Genomic DNA, 19,345 nt, shown 5'->3' on the forward strand with positions numbered 1-19,345 from the left:
TTTCCCTTTAAATATCTAAGTGCACTTTTTCACATGAGCCAATTTAAAAAAATAAATAAAAAAATAGAATTGTGCTTGATGTTTGTTAGTCTTGCTACTTTTAAGTGCTATTGTATTTGATAATCTCATAGCGTTTATAATGTGATACGGTCTTATCTTCTTTAAAGGTTCCACATCCATCTGTACAATCAGGACAGCTTGATTGGCTGTGTTCTTCCGTATCACGAGACTAGAATTTTTGTTCGTGTAATTCAGCTCCTGAGTATATCTGATCCAACTCACAAGTGGAACTGGCTGCATCCTATTCAGGTAAAGAAGACAAAATTGTTCCTCCTGGAATTGAACTTCAGTGACCATCTCTTTAAAAAGTGCAATAAGTTACAACTATGAATGCTAATATCAAGCCACTGTTTCATGCTTTTTTTTAAATTTGTTTCATGCTTTGCATAGTGTAGTACAGCTTCAGTTTTAGAAACTTAAAGGGACATGAAACCCTATATTTTAATTTTATGATTCAGATAGAGCATACAATTTTCAACCAATTTACTTCTTTTTTCTAATTTGCTTTGTTCTCTTCGTATCATTTGTTGAAAAGCACACCTAGGTAGGCTCAAGAGCTGGGAGTTAGCTGGTTATTGGTGGCTGCACATGTATTACTTTTATAATTGGCTTACTGATGCGTTCAGCTTGCTCCCAGCAGAGCATTGTATGCTCTATCTGAATCATAAAAGAAAAAAATTGTTTCATGTCCCTTTTTTTTTTTTAAGGTTTTTTAAAAAAAAAATTTTTTTGTAGTGTTCTAAATTGATTCTCACCTTGGATAAAACAAGCCTGTGCGGCCACATAAATCAGCTGTTAAGCAAATGTACACAAGTTTCTTGCTTTCACATTTTGCATGATGTGCTATGATTGGGATGCGATCAATGATCGCAGAGACCTATAGGGAGTGTATTTGTTTTATAAGTGACTTTAATGTCCCTGAATAACAATGATTTTGTTTATCTATTGTATTAACAGATTTAAAGGAACAGAGTACTGTAATTTGTATTCCCTTTAATGTGTTCCCAGTGATTCATTTTACCTGCAGATGTGTATAAAACTGTTAAGAAATAGTATACTATGCTACTTAGCTTTATTTGGGCATTTGAAATAGCTGCTCTTGACTTGCATGTTCATTTTCAATAACACTCTCTTGACCTATGTATACAAAGAGAGGTACTATAAGGAGGCTTTTGTGTTTATAGACCAATAAGGAGATTTGCGCTACCTGCAAGTTCAGCCTAATTAAATGGGTTATTGTTTTAATTAGCAGGTATTTCAAATAAAAAAAAAAAAAAAAAAAAACCTAAAGGCGCTATTTCCCATACATTTTATACTCTGCAGCTGGTGTATCAAGTAAGTGGGAACTCTTTTAAGTGGAAACTATTTTTACAATATATTTCCCCTTTACTTTAAATGATATATTTTGGCACATGAACGAGAAGAAGCTTGATTCATTAGCTTGAAATTTCCACTGGACGAGTAAGAAATTGCAGAGGATGAATACAAATTTTGAATTTTTCCTATCTTTAGCATTGAGAGGACTAGTAACTGTGTTCATCTGGGCTAGTAGCTTTTAACCACTGACTAGTAAACTATAGTAATATTTGTAAACATTTATAATATAATCCATGTATTCCATTTTACTCATTTTGCTTTTTTTTTTTTTTTTTTTTTTTTAAATCTTTATACAGAAACCAGGTGTTCCTCTTCCAAGAAGTACACTTATCACACATTGCTACAAAGATATGGGTTTCTTGGAATTTATTTGCCGCTTGGTGACCAAATCTGTGAAGGTTTGTATAAATCCTACATCTGCATTGTACACTCTCCCTAGCTGGATAAGTAACATTGCTGGTATGCCCAATATTTGGCCATAGTATCAATCTATCGTAATCTCATTATTTGTATACATTTCACCTTCTTTTCTTGTAATTTACCTCTGACAATTGTGCTTTATCGACTGTCCCCAGAAAGACTATAATATCCTGTGGAATTCATAACTCCAGTCCTGCAACATTGTACACAGTGATATCTTAATTACTGCATGAGCTTATTTGTATCTGTCTTTAATTGCCCACAACAAGGGAGATAAAATAAATATACTCAAGAGACTTTTCAAGGGGTGTGTGAATGGATTGTAACACATCTTATTTTAATTTGTCAATAACCGTTTTAAATACTTTTAAAACCATTCTTTTATGAAGATCATTTTGCAAAGCAAGGATTTAACTGATTTAGCTGACTATTAGCTCCGTCCTATAGATCTGTAATTGTACTAGTATAGAAATGCTTGAAATCTATGGAAATTGAGGAAAGGCTGTGTGTAACATATATATATACACACACACACACACACACACACACACACACACACACACACACACACACACACACACACATATACATATATATATATATATATATATATATATATATATTGTGTTTTGTTTTTTATAACAAATTCCTTTGCTTTCTTTTTCCCTAGGTATTTTCTGACTATCCAGGGAGCGCAGCACAACTAAGAGTCCTGCTATCGTTTTACGTTTCCAGCATAGTTGCTGCTTTGAATGCCGTAGAGAATATTTCAGATACTCTTGTTTCCAAGCTCCTCCCATATATACAGAAGGTAAGGATCTGCTTACACAAAAAAGTTGTGACCTTTGTGTAACACTTACTATAGTTTGGCTACTTTTGGATAATTATCAACATTTCTTTGTTGTAGTCATGTTGTAATAAGGAAGTTTTATGCATTTTGACTTTGAAACTGCCTATCAAACCTGAAATGTTTTGCTAGTATAATAGTTCATTATGCCCACAGTTTTCTGCTGAATTATTTTTAAATAATATTAGAACAACCTTTCCATTCCGTTAGTCTTTTTAAGTACCACTTCTGGTGCATGTCCGGTCTATGAATCAATCTCCCTATTTAATTGAAATAATTTTATTGGTTTTCATTATCAACATTTCAAATCATTAAAAGATATACAAAAAAGGCAAACATAAAAAAAATTTGACAAGAGGGAACCACAAAGTATATGAACATGTCGATGAGACAAATATTAATAAATCTCTGTATCTCTATCAACCATGTAACCTCTTTCTAAAATAGGCATATTAAATCGCCCACTTCCTGTTCACCTATAACATATCCAGGATGAGAATTTCCCTTCCTCGTTAATACTACAACTCCGGAGATTGAACGATGTTACGTAGTAGAGATTGAAGTTTTCTCCATGACTCTCTTAACCTACATACAGATTTAAGTTCCCTCCTTCATCTTATATATATAAACTATTAAACATCAGTAATTATGAACCATAACCCTCCCTCCCCCACCAGGTGTTTCCATAAGTGTTATCTAACAACAGGTGTATTTAACGGCTTCTTATTCTGCAAGTTACTATTTAGGATATCTGTGCCTAGGTTCATAAATATCGAGTGTTTAATGGACCCCGCCCCTCCTCAGCTATCCTGTCTAAAACACCTACTCAACTTCCTCTCCCGCAAATCCTATTCATCTATCCTCTCTCAATATCCAGTGGAACCACACCTTTTGAAATTACTCAGTAGATCCTTGTGACCATGCTGCTAGTTCTGACATTGTGTATGTATCTTTAATTTTGTCCATGACCTCTGTCCATGTAGGCACCCCCTCCTTCCAATGTCTGGCTATACATATTCTTAGGCATGTACAAAGGGTTTTAATAAATGTATGAACAGCAGAGCCAAAAGGTCTCACCCTATCATTCAATAGTGCACGGGAGATCGTCCAAGTGATGTGTTCATTTAGTGTGTTGCTAAGGAGCTCCGAGAGTGCTGTCCATAATGGTCTTACCTTTGAGCAATCCCACCACATATGTCTGTACGTCCCCCTCTCCTTACATCCCCTGTAACAGGTCCCCAGCATTTGTGAGGTGAAGTGAGCTGTCCTCTCAGGTGTAAGATACCACCGAAAAGAGACATTAATGCAATTCTCCCTCATATCTGCACTTAGTATTCCTTTACTAGACTCTAAGAGAATTTCTTCCCATTTCTTCTTCTCAAGTGTCTCCCCTATGTCTCTTTCCCATCTCTCCATCAGAAGATATTTGGAAGTATATTTTGCTCCTTGGATCAATAAATATAGCTGAGAGATCACATGTTTCCCTCTAATTGGTGTCCTGCCGATCCTTTCTAGGTTAGTAAGAGGTTGTTCTGGCCTATTTGCTATGTATTTTGTGATTACTGACATTATTTGCAAATAAAGGAACCATTGTAGTTTATATGGCTGGATTTTGTCATTTTTTCTGATTAAAGGTAAGTATTTTATTTTTGTCTAAGAAATCAGCTACTCTATATAATCCTTTGTTCTCCCATTTTCCAACTGTCTGTCTAAGTTCTGGAGGTAGCAAGAATTTCAAAGGTGATAGTAAAGAGTGGGATGGGCATAACTTAATTTTCTGGGAAAACCTCAACCTCCCTATTTAAAGGGACATGAAACGCAAAATGTCTTTCATTATTCAGATAGAGCATGCATTTTTAAGTAGCTTTCCAATTTATTTCTATTATCAATTTTGCTTCATTCTCTTGTTATCATTTGTTAAATGAATTGCAGTGCACTGCTGGGAGGTAGCACAGCACATTGATAAGCTAAAAACAAGAGGCAAATATGTGCAGCTTTTCAACAAAAGCATATACAGAGAACTAAACAAATTAAATAATATAAGTAAATTGGAAAAATAAAACTTAAAATGGTATGTGCTATCTGAATTATGAAGGGAAATTGTGGGTTTCATATACCTTTTAAGTATTGCTTCCATAAATTACACCTGAGCCTGTTAACCTCCAACTTTGCTTTAAAGGGACAGTCTACACCTTCGTCATCTTAAAGTATTACCTCTAATTAAGCTGCAAATAGCCACCTGCATCTTTTCTTTATCATGCAGCAAGAATGGTAAATAAAAAGTTATTTTAAAATGAATATTTCTGGCCAGTTTGTCATGGCTGTGAAGCTCAGCCCACTGATGACATCATGATCTGGGCTGCATCTTGACACACTGCTGAATAGCATTGACAGTCTGTTGAATCTTACTAGAGAACCTTTTGTGATTGGATGCCATATACAGCCCAGATCATGATCTCATCAGTGGGCTGAGCTTGGCAGCCATTTCAAAGTGTCCAGAAACAATATTCATTTTAAAATAATTTTTTTACCATTCCTGCTGCATGATATAGAAAAGGTGCAGGAGGCTATTTGCAGCTTAATTTAAGGTAAGACTTTAAGATGACCAAGGTATAGACTGTCCCTTTTTAAATGCTGTTCTTTAAATTATTGGAAAATATTTTGAGCTTGTAATATAAAGTGTTTTTATTATTTGTAATAAAATAACTTTGCAATATGTTATTTATCTTGTCCCTCTTTTCCTGTAATTTAATAGTGACAAGTGTAGAATTCAGGTTTAACACAGCTTTATTCCTCCGTCATTGGTTGTGTAGTCTAGTAACCCATTTATTACTGCCCCTAATTGGTCTCAGTAGAGAAGCAAACCTAATTTACAACAGGGTGGCACCAATTGCTTTATGGACACTAAAACTTTACTTTTTTTTAATAAATATTTAAACCATTGATATCATTTAAAAATTTCAGCTACACTTTAGTCTCTGGCTTTTTTTTGTTTTGATTACCTCCTTCTACCTTGGAATTTTATTTTTGACGTTTACTTTTCCTTTTAAGATAGGGCTTCATTATCCCACGTGTATTTAAAACTTCTCCTAGTGCTGAGATTTGAGTCCTGAATATACTGGCTCCCTGCCCCAACCTGCTGACGACAGATAATTTTTTTGGAGAGTCACTTTAGGTAGTTCTTCGTCCCCACAGTGTCTGCCTGGGGACCTGGTGCTCTTCTGTACTACTGCAATCTTTATGATTCCCACAGTGACAGAGCATAGGGTACCTGAATCTGCCCTTGGTTTTTGTTTTTCTTCCTGTGAGTAGGGTCAGTTTCCTTTATTGCTGGGTCCCACACGGTCAGCACATTGTGACCCGGAGAGAAAACTTCTAATCCTATCCCTCCACGCCTCTGCCTACTGTTTCTGGAGCAAAACAAAAACTGCATTGCAACCTTTTTTGGCAGCCACAGGCTTAATTGCTGTCCATGTTCTAACTACCGGGGCAGTAGGATATTCTGTTCTGTGCTTCACTGCTTCATCTTTTTATATAATTTATGGCTCCCCCCAGGTGGTACTTTAGACTTTTTATAAGCGAGTCTCAAGGCTGTCCAGATTGCTTTTTTTTTTTAAATTTACAATAATTTTTATTTTTACAATAGTCGTAATATTACATTTCAAATTCGTTGTTTTTTAAATCTAGTTTAAAGTCAACTATTTGATTTTCACCAGTTTATAAAAAATATTTCTATTTTTTCTTAACAAGAGTTTTAATTAATTATGTATATTACAGTATATTGTAAATATTCTGGAATCTTAGCTTGCTAACATGCAAGCTTGCTTGTAAGAAATGTAAAGAGACAGGAGTTCCTATGTACTTAAATAAACAAAGTCAAATTTAGACTTTCATGATTCAGATAGAGGATGTCATTTTATAAAAGCTTCCAATTTACTTGTTTTATCAAATGTGCTATGTTCTCTTGTTATCCTTTTCTTGAAATGTAAACCTAGGTAGACTCAGGAGCAACATTGCACTACTTGAAATTAACTGGTGATTTGTGGCTTGGCAGCACATATATGCCTCTTGTCATTAGCTCACCATATGTGTTCAGCTAGTTCCCAGTAGTGCATTGCTGGTCATGAGCCTATTCTTCAACAAAGGATACCAATACATGTTTTGTCTGAATCTTGTAACTTTAATTTTGACTTTACTGTCCATTTTAAGATAAATGAGCACATTGATTTTTAGAGCTTTATTTTAATTTGTAGGTAGTCTGTCCTAATATAGATTATCCAGCAGAGACCATTAATTAAATGCAAAGCATCAGTTGTATTACTTAGGGCTAGATTTATCAAAGCCATTCTCCTTTAATTCTGTCCAAAATAGCTCATATGAACTGATCATCATATTCATCAAAGCACTCTGCGCCTATAATTGCGCAAATCTGAAAGAAACTTCTTCACACTCAGCGTGCATTCGCCTAGGCACACAGGCGCGCTCCCGAGTGCTACAATTTACATTAGTAATAGGTGTAATTTAACAGCCCGACCTACAAATACGCCCAGTTTCTTATTTATCATTGCTTTGAGCCGATAGGGAACTGCAATTTTGCCTTCAATTGCGCGTTGTATATTTCGCCATGCTGACTGAGGCGAACACCATTATAATACGTGCTTTTACATCTTGTGATGCAGTACTTTCTTCTTTTAACTAATTTTTCAAAGGCTCAGCGCCAAGAAGAGACTGTTATTGCCAGAAATTTGCGCATCCACTGGCGCATATCGGTACCAACAGTTTTATATTTATATATATATATATATATATATATATATATATATATATATATATATATATATATATATATATATATTTATCAATATTTTAATATATTTATTTTTGTAATCTAAAATTATCAACATATGTCAAAAACAGCACAGAAACATTATATAATATAAATATAAGCTAAATATTAACTTAAAAAATACTTTTTTAATAATCAAAACATGGCGGCGTAAATATTTATAGGGATGTACTGTGATAAATAGGGAGTAAATGCCATTTCCGACAGGCAAAATTTATCATTATTAAGCCCCAGTTCGCCTGCGCAAAGTTACGTCTATTTTTTTTTATAAATAATTCAGGCGCACGTGTGCGCTTCTCCGGAGGCGAGCTGAGGCGCAGTTACAGGCGAAGCACATACAGAGTTCGCCTAGCCTTTGATAAATCTAGCCCTTAGAGGCTTTGCCTGTTAGATATCATTATAGACCTGGGGAACTGTACTGTCTTTATTGACCCCCAAATACCTTATTACAAGTACTGCATACTGCATATATCCCTGGCAAGAAATAATTTAACACTCTGTCCATTAGGGCATTTTTAAAGGGACACTCAACTCAAAATAAACCTTTATGATTCAGATAGAACATGCAGTTTTAAGACACTTTTTAATTTTCTTCCATTATCAAATTTTGCACGTTTTTTTTTATGTTAACACTTTCTGGGGAACAAGATCCTACTGAGCATGTGCACAAGCTCACAGGGTATATGTATACTAGTCTGTGATTGGCTGATGTCTGTCACATGATACATGGGGCTGGAAATTGGGAGAAAACCTAAATTTGTCAGAAAAAAAAATAATCTGCTTTTTTATGCACTTGTTAATGATGTAATTCTACTGCATTTAGTGGTCCTTTAAATTAAAGACCTTTTCCCCATACAAATGAATAAACTGTGGGAAGTGAGGTATTTCTACTTTTATGAAAGTCCGGTGTGATGTGCATCTGCTTTTTTCTTTTCTAGGGTTTAAAGTCATCCCTGGTGGATTACAAAGCTGCCACTTACATGATAATCTGCCAGCTGACAGTGAAGAGCGTGATGGCTGACACTTTGGTGAAATCCTTGGCATCTCAAATCAGCCGAACCTTGCTGATAACTCCATCTCTTGTACGGGAGGGTGTAGGTTGTCTGATTATACATTTACAGAGCCAGCAATACAAAGACATTGGGAGCAAGTAAGTGTGTTACATAGGACATTATATTTATAAATTGCCCACCACATGTGGTCTTGTGACTGTAAGTATCAAAAAGTGCCCATAACACTGCTTTTCTGCTTCATTTAACAATAAGTGGAACTGCCCAAACAATTCTCTGTCTCAGAAGCCGTATCTCACTGGGCGTGTGCCCACTTCATATGTTTCCACTTTTAGGATTTGCAATTTCATCTTTCACTATCAGTTTATGTTATCTTTGAGTTTGCTCTCTTGCTCAAATTGAATTATCTCCTGCCTCTCTCCTGTTTTTTTTATTTATTTTTTTTCTCTTTTTTTCCTGGCTTTGGTTTGGCTTCAAGACTTGCCAATCCAGGCACTATACAGTACTGGAACTGAATAGTGAAGACTTTTGTGGGAGGAAAGGCTTTAAACCTGTGAATTAAATTTAAAGGGACAGTCAACACCCGATACTTCATAACTCCATACCATAGATCAGTAATAGAAGATGCAGCTGCATCGCATGTTGATGAGCTCTAAGGGTATGGAGTGATCACCCAAAATACATATGCTTTTTCCATGTAGATATGGCCGTCAAACTCCCCCTACTGTTACGTAATAACTTTCTTTTTTGATTGAATCCTCCAATCATAATCCGATCCTCGGTTGGGGTTAACACGTGTTCATGGAGAATCGCGCATGAGCAATGGATAGCACTTACGATTTCGGCTTGAATTTGCGAGCGGGTAGAAGATAATGCGCATGCGCATTATCAAAACAGCAACGTCACCCTTTCAACAGGAACGAGCAGGGAAAAGATTAGAGAAGGGGACGAAGGAGAAGGGGGAGGAGTTTGTCGGCCATATCTACCTGAAATAAACATTTGTATTTTGGGTGATCACTCCATACCCTTAGAGCTCATCAACATGCGATGCAGTGCAGCTGCATCTTCTATTACTGATCTAAGGCAGTGTTTTTCAACCAGTGTGCCGTGGCACACTAGTGTGCCGTGAGAGATCCTCAGGTGTGCCGCGGCAGACTGACAACAGTGCAGGGGTGTTTGTGAATGAATGTCAATATGTCATGTATAGTTTGTAGGAGGCATGGCATGACAGCACAGTACAGTGTATGTGTGTGTGTGTGTATATATATATATATATATATATATATATATATATATATATATATATATATATATATATATATATATATATATATATACTGTATATATATCCTGTATTAGGCTACAATGTGTGATTTTGTAAAATTTTGGGATGGTGGTGTGCCACAGGATTTTTTAATGTAAAAAAGTGTGCCACGGCAAAAAAAAGGTTGCAAATCACTGATCTAAGGTATGGAGTTATGAAGTATCGGGTGTTGACTGTCCCTTTAATGGGACATGAAACCCATTATGTTGCGATTCAGACAGCGCATACAATTTTTTTCTTTTTTTCTTTAAAGTTTACAATTTACTTGTTCCTAGTTTCCTTGGTATTCTTTGTTAAAGTGATTGTAAATCCTAGCGTTTGTGAAACGCTAGGATTTACAATTGGAACAAATAAAAAGGGGACGTTCAATCATGAAGTATAAAATACTTCATGCTGAAAACTCCTTTATTTGTTGTAAGCGTTCGCCGCACTGAGCTGCTCAGGCAGCCCACAGCAGAACTTTATTTGCTGTGAGGTGACGTTTCCACTTCTTGGCAAATAGCCGTGGGCTCCAACTGGCGCCTAGCCGGATAGCTCGCACGGCTATTGGCTAAGAGGTGGAAACGTCCCCTTTCAGCAAAATAGTGATCTGCCGTGGGCTGCCTGAGGAGCTCAGTGCGGTGAACGCTTTCAGCATGAAGTATTTTATACTTCATGACTGAAAGTCCCCTTTATTTGTTTCAATTGTAAATCATAGCGTTTCACAAATGCTAGGATTTAAAATCACTTTAATTAGATACCTACGTATCCACTACATGGCAGGAGAAAGTGCTGCCATCTGGTGCTCTTGCAAATGTATAAGATCCTTACAAAACTGCTGCTGTATAGTGCTGAAGACATGTGCACGCTCCTGAGCTTGGCTTTCTGCTTTTCAATAAAGGATACCAAGAGCATGATGGCACTTTGCTAATACAAGAAAATTGGAAAGTTGTTTAAAATTGTGTGCTCTGAGTCTGGCTGAATCATGAAAGAAAAATGTTGAGTTTCATGTCCCTTTAAGAGGGATAGACCTCTCCCAGGGTACTTCTGCTGGTAAAGTCTATTAGGATTGAAGAGATGTAAGGGGGTGGTGGTTAGAGAAGCTTTTTTATTACATTTAAATAAATTATTATTTTTAATATTTGGACATTTTTATGTTCACTATACGGCATCTATTAGTGAGATAAAAACAAACTAACAAGTTGTGTTAAATATTACATTTACAAAGCCAATAGATATTAAGCTTTAATAGCTAGAGTCAAACTTTATCATTTTATGATAGTTAATACAGGAATTGTTTAATTTCCATATATTTTGCCCAATTACTTACAATTTAGTGCATTATAATTGTGTATACATTGCTAATTGCGTACTTTCATAAAGCTACAGTAGTTTTTATTATACAAGGGTATGTGTTCAGTATACTTTATACCAGGACTTTTGCCTTATCTCTCTTCAGATAATGTTCTCTATTTTTAGTCAGTGATGAGAAGTCTTTTAGCTGATGGTAAATGTCACAGTCCATGTGACATCAGACTAAACCATTGAGATCAATGGCTCATTGTCTATGAAGACTTTTATCTTTTACTAAGCTGGTTCTTTTAGTTTAGATGAATGCTAAAATGAAGCAGATTTTCTGCCAAAAACTTTCAAGGTTTATTTAATTTTTGTGAGAAAATTTGATTAATGCTACTAAAGATGATCTATTAATGGTACTGTTCCTTAAAATTGATATTAAAGTTTAACAATACAATTCTTGTTACAGCATTGTGTTAGTAATGAGCATTCATAACAGTTTGACAAATAGGTTCAAAATCTAGGCCAGTCCCAATATTTGGGAGCCACAAATGTATTGGTGGTCCCAATCTATGTGTCTCTCCTTAAAGGGACACTGAATCCAATTTTTTTCAAACGTGATTTAGGTAGAACATGCAAATTTTAAGCAAGTTTCCAATTTACTCCTATTATCAATTTTTCTTTGATCTCTTGCTATCTTTATTTGAAAAAGAAGGCATCTAAGCTTTTTTTTTTTATTGGTTCAGTACTCTGGACAGCACTTTTTTATTGGTGGATGAATTTATCTCCCAATCGGCAAGAACAACCCAGGTTGTTCGCCAAAAATGGGCCGGCATCTAATCTTACATTCTTGCATTTCAAATAAAGATACCAAGAGAATGAAGAAAATTTGATAATAGGAGTTAATTAGAAAGTTTCCTTCAAATTTCATGCTCTATCTGAATCACGAAAGAAAAAAATTGGGTTCAGTCTCCCTTTAAGATCCATAAAGAGGTTAAACGCATTGTTAAACTTGCACTGAAAAGTTGCAGAGCATTGTCACTCTTGACCAGGACATGGCTGATGAACCGATTTGGAGTGTCATATTCACTTTGCAGCCAATCATAACTCGCTGACATGGAAAGAACCAAGCAAAATATTTTAGTTTTTTTGCCATTTATATTGCAACACGTGTGTCTCCTTCATATCCAGAACATACATAGCTAAATAAACAGCCATCAGAGTAATATTTTCCTTTCTAAAATTATTTTAGGGACCTTGCAATACAGATGAGACTTCTTAGATAATCTCAAAGGGAGATATTTAGATCATTAAGTCCCAAGTGTACACCCTGCTAGAGTTCACTTATGGCCTGATGATCACAGACTTGCTGGCATGGACAGAAATCACACACAGTCTTTGGTTATTTTTTTGAGCATTATATTGTATTAAAGGTGTCTCCTTCACATACAGAAGATTGCATAGCAAAGCATACGTCTCTAAAGATAAAAAAATCCTTGAGAGACCCCACAATACTGATGAGAGGTCTTAGATCATCTCACCAGCCCAGAGTCAGAACTTTATTTTCCACTTTCTGCAATAACATTTTTTTAGTCAGAATTTTTCTGCAGGCCATTTTTAAATGTAATACAATTTTAAATGTGGCAGTTATACTAAAGCACCAGCTCAACTACTAAATACTGTTTAGCTGGAGAATAAAGCATTTTTTTAAAGTTTTAAATATTATATTTCAGTGCTACCCCGTATTTGACTGTTCTCTTCAAACAGTGCTTTGCTGTGGCTGCACTGTGTTAAGGAAAATGTACACAATGCAACCAAAGCAATGCGCTATTTACGAAGAACAGCCTGTTGTGGAGGAGTGCTGCAAAGTAAAATTTCTAACTGTTCCCTCTTGTCCATTCTTTCTGGTGACATGCTGCATTTTCTGAGATGACATCTCAGGTCACAGCATGTTCTGCCTTGGGGGTCACCAGAGCAGAGTGCTTTAGGACATTGGGCCCCTAGCCTTGTTACAGGTTACTGATTGCATACTTTTATTTCTAATGTTTCCATGTTTAATGTCTGTTTAACATTTTCTCTTTTTAGCTCATTCAATCATCTGTGCAAGGTGCCAGACTTAGTCCCAATACTTCAGGGGATCTCAGGCTTGTATGATACCTCCTCACTCCTCACATACCTCTTACCGAACCTTGTACGTGTCATCATTCAATCATCTGCAGGTAGGCTGTGGGCATCCTTACTACCTGGCTTGTTTTATTGTTTTCCCCCTTAGATGTAGGTATAATGGAAATGTTATAGAGGATAAACTAATGCAGTCCCAGAGTAATATTAAAAATATAAGCAGTACAATGATGTGGGGATCAAGTTGCATAATATAAAAATATGTTCACTATCTCTTCTTACTGTGTTTGCTCTCATTACTTCTAGAAGATAGATTGGAAGATTCAAGCTATGAAGTGTGTAAAACTAACCTGGAAGGGATACTCGGCAACATTCCACTTGAAAAGGATTTAGACAAACTACTTGCTCGGTAAAGCGCTTCCTGTCAGTTTGTGTGCCTCCGCTACCTGGCAGCTTATACTAATTACATAAGGCTTGTTGCTGAAGGTTTTCACAGTTTAAACATATTTTTTTTAAAGACGAAAGTCTTGAAGTGCATTGCTTCCCTAACCCTTTCCCTAGAGCTCTAACAGATCAGATCTCCCAGTAATGCTTCTATACCTATCTAGGTATTTTCATCAAAGTATACCAAATAAATTAGATAACTGAATTAAATTGTAAAGTTTGTAAAAAAACGGCATGCACTGAATCATTTTAAAGGGACGTTATCCATATACAAAAACCACTTGAAAGTGATGCAGCATAACTGTAAAAAGCTGGCTTGAAAATATTACATTAAAATGTCTTCATTTTACCAGTGCAGTTATCCTTAAGCTTACTCCATTTTTTGTTTTTTACGGTCATCTGTGTGGTGAAAAAAAGCAGCAGCTAAGTAGCATCAGCAATGCTGAGTTACACTTTGTTTTACTGTGATATTGTGGCATTTTGCGATAATCTCACAAGATTTTATTTTTTTCAAACTGAGGATGAAAATAAAATACAAGTCCCAGGACTAGCATCTTGATTAGATGCTTAAGGCCCCTTTACAATAGGATGTGGCTATGGAGGACACTGAGATAAGATATCTTCCTTTCTTATATAGAGATGTTCATGTGATAGTTTCTTGCTAGCTTTTTTTTATAAAAAAATGCTGCATCACTTTCAATTGATTCATCATTTAGGTAACATACCCCTTTAACTGGCCTTCACAGAATAGGTAAGACCATAGGCGTTTAAATCTATGGACATTCACATTCTAGCACAGTGCCATGCATTACGTTATGGAGAATTAAACTTTATACTTATTTCTTCAATATTTAATCAACTTATAAAGTTATAAAATTAATCTGTCATATAGTTAATTATTTAGGCTAGATGTATAAGTATATACACATTTTTAATGCATTCAGAATGTGGTTGAAATATACATTCTGTTCATTCTTCATAGTTGCTTATATGATATTTAAAGTGAATGTACATAGTTATTTGCGTTCCTTTAGATAATGTATTTGCTTCTGATTTTCTACTTTCCTCCATATTCTGTCTATTGTGTGTTCACTTTTGTAAGCTTTTAATTGTATTCTGTTTATCTGTGTAGCACGTTTCTGAAGGAATTTCTCTCCTATGGAGAGACACATGAGGCTTATGAACACAGAATGTCTGAGCTGGGAAAGAATCTCCTTCCGCTAATCAGGCTTTTAGAAAACAAGTAAGTATGACAAATCATTATTACAGTTAAAAAAAAAAGACACCCACTCTGTTCTTTCCAGGACCTATTTAACGACTTCCATGCACATGATCTGGTTGTCATGCAAGTCTCTGCTTGTGTGCAAGGCAACCTGACCTATTCTTGTCATGAATTGGTCACCGTTCTGATGCTGCTGTTGGTGATTTCCCCCACACAGCAGACCATAATTGGTGATGGTACAGGTGGTGGCACTCCCAAGGCTTCATGGGAGTGCTGGTGATGTTACCATGAACGTGTGGTGACATCACAGACGAGACCGAACCAGTCAGTAAAGTGCACTGGATGGCGGAGAGGTTGTTCAAACCCCTCTTTTTAAATGTAGAAACACAACACATAGGGTTTTGCTGAGGAATGTGACTTTATAGGCTCAATAAAAAAGAATCTGCTGTATAAAGTTTGTTTAATAGTATACAAGTAATTTTCTTAAATCTATTAATATTATCTGTATAGTCAGGTGATCACTGTATTAACAGTGGTCGCCTTGCAAGAATAAACAATTCTTTTATTTCTTTACTGGCTCAGACACCACCTCTATTTTATATAAACCCAAAAGTCTGTATAAGCCCCTATGTCACATTTGGCCACCCACATTAGCAGCACCAAACTTTTTTAATATTATTTACTAAAATCTTAACAAAAATTATAATTTTTTGCCGCAGCTATCTCACATGCCATGAAGTATAAAAATAATAATGGTATATTCCGAATCTGCTGGGCCTGCTAAAAAATACAATATTTAATTTGTGTGGGTTAGTCACTGAAATATGTCTTCTAATAGTGTTAAAATGTACACAGCAAAAAAAGGCTAAAGTTGGCTTAGTACAGGGGTGTGAAAAAGGCTTAGTGGAGGTGTTAATGGGACACACCAGCGGATTTTATTATTAAACTGCAATTCGCTAATAATTACATTATTCCAACATTTTTGCTCAAGCTATCATTGAATGATTTTTTTAAATTTTGCAATTCATTTGTGCTTTGGATAGGTTAAGTAATAGTTATAAATAACTGAAAATGTTATAGCAAAGTATTCCACTTCTGCCACCCTGCTACTTCATAATGCCAGAGATAGATCAATCGATCTGCATTTGTCCAATGATTGTACAACACACAGAGATCTTGATTTGCACCGATATTTGTGTGTTGCACTTTCACAAAAAGAAATCTGGTTCCGAAAAGAGCCGAATGCTCTTGGCAGCGGCCATAATTGGCTCGATGCTAAATGAACGTGACGAATGCTCATGTCTACTTTGCATTTACTTTCAGCATTTATTCTAGTCTCCTTGTGGTCTTTAGAATTCCTGTAAGAATTAGAAGAGCAGACTCCAGACCTCGCATTCTCCCACACGGCCTTTGTTGCACACTGTAGTGACTCATTTATAACTTCCCATTACTTTATCGATTCTAAAACTTTCCTCTTATTTCTTCAATATTTTAAAAAACATAATATAATTGGAAAAAATACATCTACATATTAGTCTATGAATAATCTTAGCTTTGAATACATCATTGAATGTAGCATTTATTTAATGTGCCTTTTAAGTGTGCTCATTTTTTATTTACAATGTCACTGCTAATTTAAAGCTGCTATTCTTTAATTAACTGAATTCAAAACTCACTATTTTTTCTGTCTTAATTGCTTTTCTGCAGATACCCAGAAGCGTTAGACAAAGTGCTGGAAGAACATTTGAAAGATGTTGCAGATGAGGAGAAGCAGGAATTGTTTCATCAATTTATTTCTCTCTCCACTAGTGGAGGAAAATATGAGGTAGTTCACTTTTCCAACTTCTAAATCTATATCGAGTACATATGAGGCATATTTGTTTAGTACATAGAAACACTCAAAAAGAGAAAACACATTTAAAGGGACATGACACCCAACATTTTTCTTTTGTGATTCAATTTGAAACAACTTTCCAATTTACTTCTATAGTCATTTTTGCTTCATTCACTTGGTATTCTTTGTTGACGGAGCAGAGATAACCTACCGGGAGCAAGATGAACACATTGGGTGACTCAATGATAAGAGGCATATTTGTGCAACCACCAATCAGCCACTATCTCCCATTAGTGCATTGCTGCTACTCAGTTTACCTAGGATTTTGACAAAGGATACTAAGAGAATGAAGAAAATTAGATTTCTCCAACATAGGTGTGTCCGGTCCACGGCGTCATCCTTACTTGTGGGATATTCTCTTCCCCAACAGGAAATGGCAAAGAGCCCAGCAAAGCTGGTCACATGATCCCTCCTAGGCTCCGCCTACCCCAGTCATTCTCTTTGCCGTTGTACAGGCAACATCTCCACGGAGATGGCTTAGAGTTTTTTAGTGTTTAACTGTAGTTTTTTATTATTCAATCAAGAGTTTGTTATTTTGAAATAGTGCTGGTATGTACTATTTACTCAGAAACAGAAAAGAGATGAAGATTTCTGTTTGTATGAGGAAAATGATTTTAGCAACCGTAACTAAAATCCATGGCTGTTCCACACAGGACTGTTGAGAGCAATTAACTTCAGTTGGGGGAACAGTGTGCAGTCTCTTGCTGCTTGAGGTATGACACATTCTAACAAGACGATGTAATGCTGGAAGCTGTCATTTTCCCTATGGGATCCGGTAAGCCATGTTTATTACGATCGTAAATAAGGGCTTCACAAGGGCTTATTAAGACTGTAGACTTTTTCTGGGCTAAATCGATTCATTATTAACACATATTTAGCCTTGAGGAATCATTTTATCTGGGTATTTTGATATAATAATATCGGCAGGCACTGTATTAGACACCTTATTCCTTAGGGGCTTTCCCAAAGCATAAGCAGAGCCTCATTTTCGCGCCGGTGTGGCGCACTTGTTTTTGAGAGGCATGGCATGCAGTCGCATGTGAGAGGAGCTCTGATACTTAGAAAAGACTTTCTGAAGGCGTCATTTGGTATCGTATTCCCCTTTGGGCTTGGTTGGGTCTCAGCAAAGCAGATACCAGGGACTGTAAAGGGGTTAAAGTTTAAAACGGCTCCGGTTCCGTTATTTTAAGGGTTAAAGCTTCCAAATTTGGTGTGCAATACTTTTAAGGCTTTAAGACACTGTGGTGAAAATTTGATAAATTTTGAACAATTCCTTCATGTGTTTTTGCAATTGCAGTAATAAAGTGTGTTCAGTTTAAAATTTAAAGTGACAGTAACGGTTTTATTTTAAAACGTTTTTGTACTTGTTATCAAGTTTATGCCTGTTTAACATGTCTGAACTACCAGATAGACTGTGTTCTGAATGTGGGGAAGCCAGAATTCCTATTCATTTAAATAAATGTGATTTATGTGATAATGACAATGATGCCCAAGATGATTCCTCAAGTGAGGGGAGTAAGCATGGTACTGCATCATTCCCTCCTTCGTCTACACGAGTCTTGCCCACTCAGGAGGCCCCTAGTACATCTAGCGCGCCAATACTCCTTACTATGCAACAATTAACGGCTGTAATGGATAATTCTGTCAAAAACATTTTAGCCAAAATAAACACTTGTCAGCGTAAGCGCGGCTGCTCTGTTTTAGATACTGAAGAGCATGACGACGCTGATATTAATATCTCTGAAGGGCCCCTAACCCAGTCTGATGGGGCCAGGGAGGTTTTGTCTGAGGGAGAAATTACTGATTCAGGGAACATTTCTCAACAGGCTGAACCTGATGTGATTGCATTTAAATTTAAGTTGGAACATCTCCGCATTCTGCTTAAGGAGGTATTATCCACTCTGGATGATTGTGACAAGTTGGTCATCCCAGAGAAACTATGTAAAATGGACAAGTTCCTAGAGGTGCCGGGGCTCCCAGAAGCTTTTCCTATACCCAAGCGGGTGGCGGACATTGTTAATAAAGAATGGGAGAGGCCAGGTATTCCTTTCGTCCCTCCCCCCATATTTAAAAAATTGTTTCCTATGGTCGACCCCAGAAAGGACTTATGGCAGACAGTCCCCAAGGTCGAGGGAGCGGTTTCCACTTTAAACAAACGCACCACTATACCCATAGAGGATAGTTGTGCTTTCAAAGATCCTATGGATAAAAAATTAGAAGGTTTGCTTAAAAAGATGTTTGTGCAGCAGGGTTACCTTCTACAACCAATTGTTAGCGGCTAAGAATTCTGGGTTTGCTATTGTGGCGCGCAGAGCGCTTTGGTTGAAATCTTGGTCGGCTGATGCGTCTTCCAAGAACAAGCTACTTAACATTCCTTTCAAGGGGAAAACGCTGTTTGGCCCTGACTTGAAAGAGATTATCTCTGATATCACTGGGGGTAAGGGCCACGCCCTTCCTCAGGATCGGCCTTTCAAGGCAAAAAATAAACCTAATTTTCGTCCCTTT

General features: G+C 36.4%; 1 protein-coding gene across 1 annotated transcript in view; it reads left to right on the forward strand.

Moving 5' to 3' along the window:
• The window catches only part of HEATR1 (HEAT repeat containing 1), a 184,475-nt gene that overhangs the window by 8,475 nt on the left and 156,655 nt on the right, over nt 1-19,345 (forward strand). Inside the window, exons 4-11 of the mRNA XM_053711938.1 lie at nt 168-309; nt 1,734-1,835; nt 2,528-2,668; nt 8,489-8,700; nt 13,245-13,378; nt 13,587-13,689; nt 14,857-14,967; nt 16,654-16,771. Of these exons, the coding sequence (XP_053567913.1) occupies nt 168-309; nt 1,734-1,835; nt 2,528-2,668; nt 8,489-8,700; nt 13,245-13,378; nt 13,587-13,689; nt 14,857-14,967; nt 16,654-16,771 (1,063 nt within the window). The remainder of the gene's footprint in view (nt 1-167; nt 310-1,733; nt 1,836-2,527; nt 2,669-8,488; nt 8,701-13,244; nt 13,379-13,586; nt 13,690-14,856; nt 14,968-16,653; nt 16,772-19,345) is intronic.

The sequence above is a fragment of the Bombina bombina genome, chromosome 4 (assembly GCF_027579735.1).
Source record: "Bombina bombina isolate aBomBom1 chromosome 4, aBomBom1.pri, whole genome shotgun sequence".
Taxonomy (NCBI): domain Eukaryota; kingdom Metazoa; phylum Chordata; class Amphibia; order Anura; family Bombinatoridae; genus Bombina; species Bombina bombina.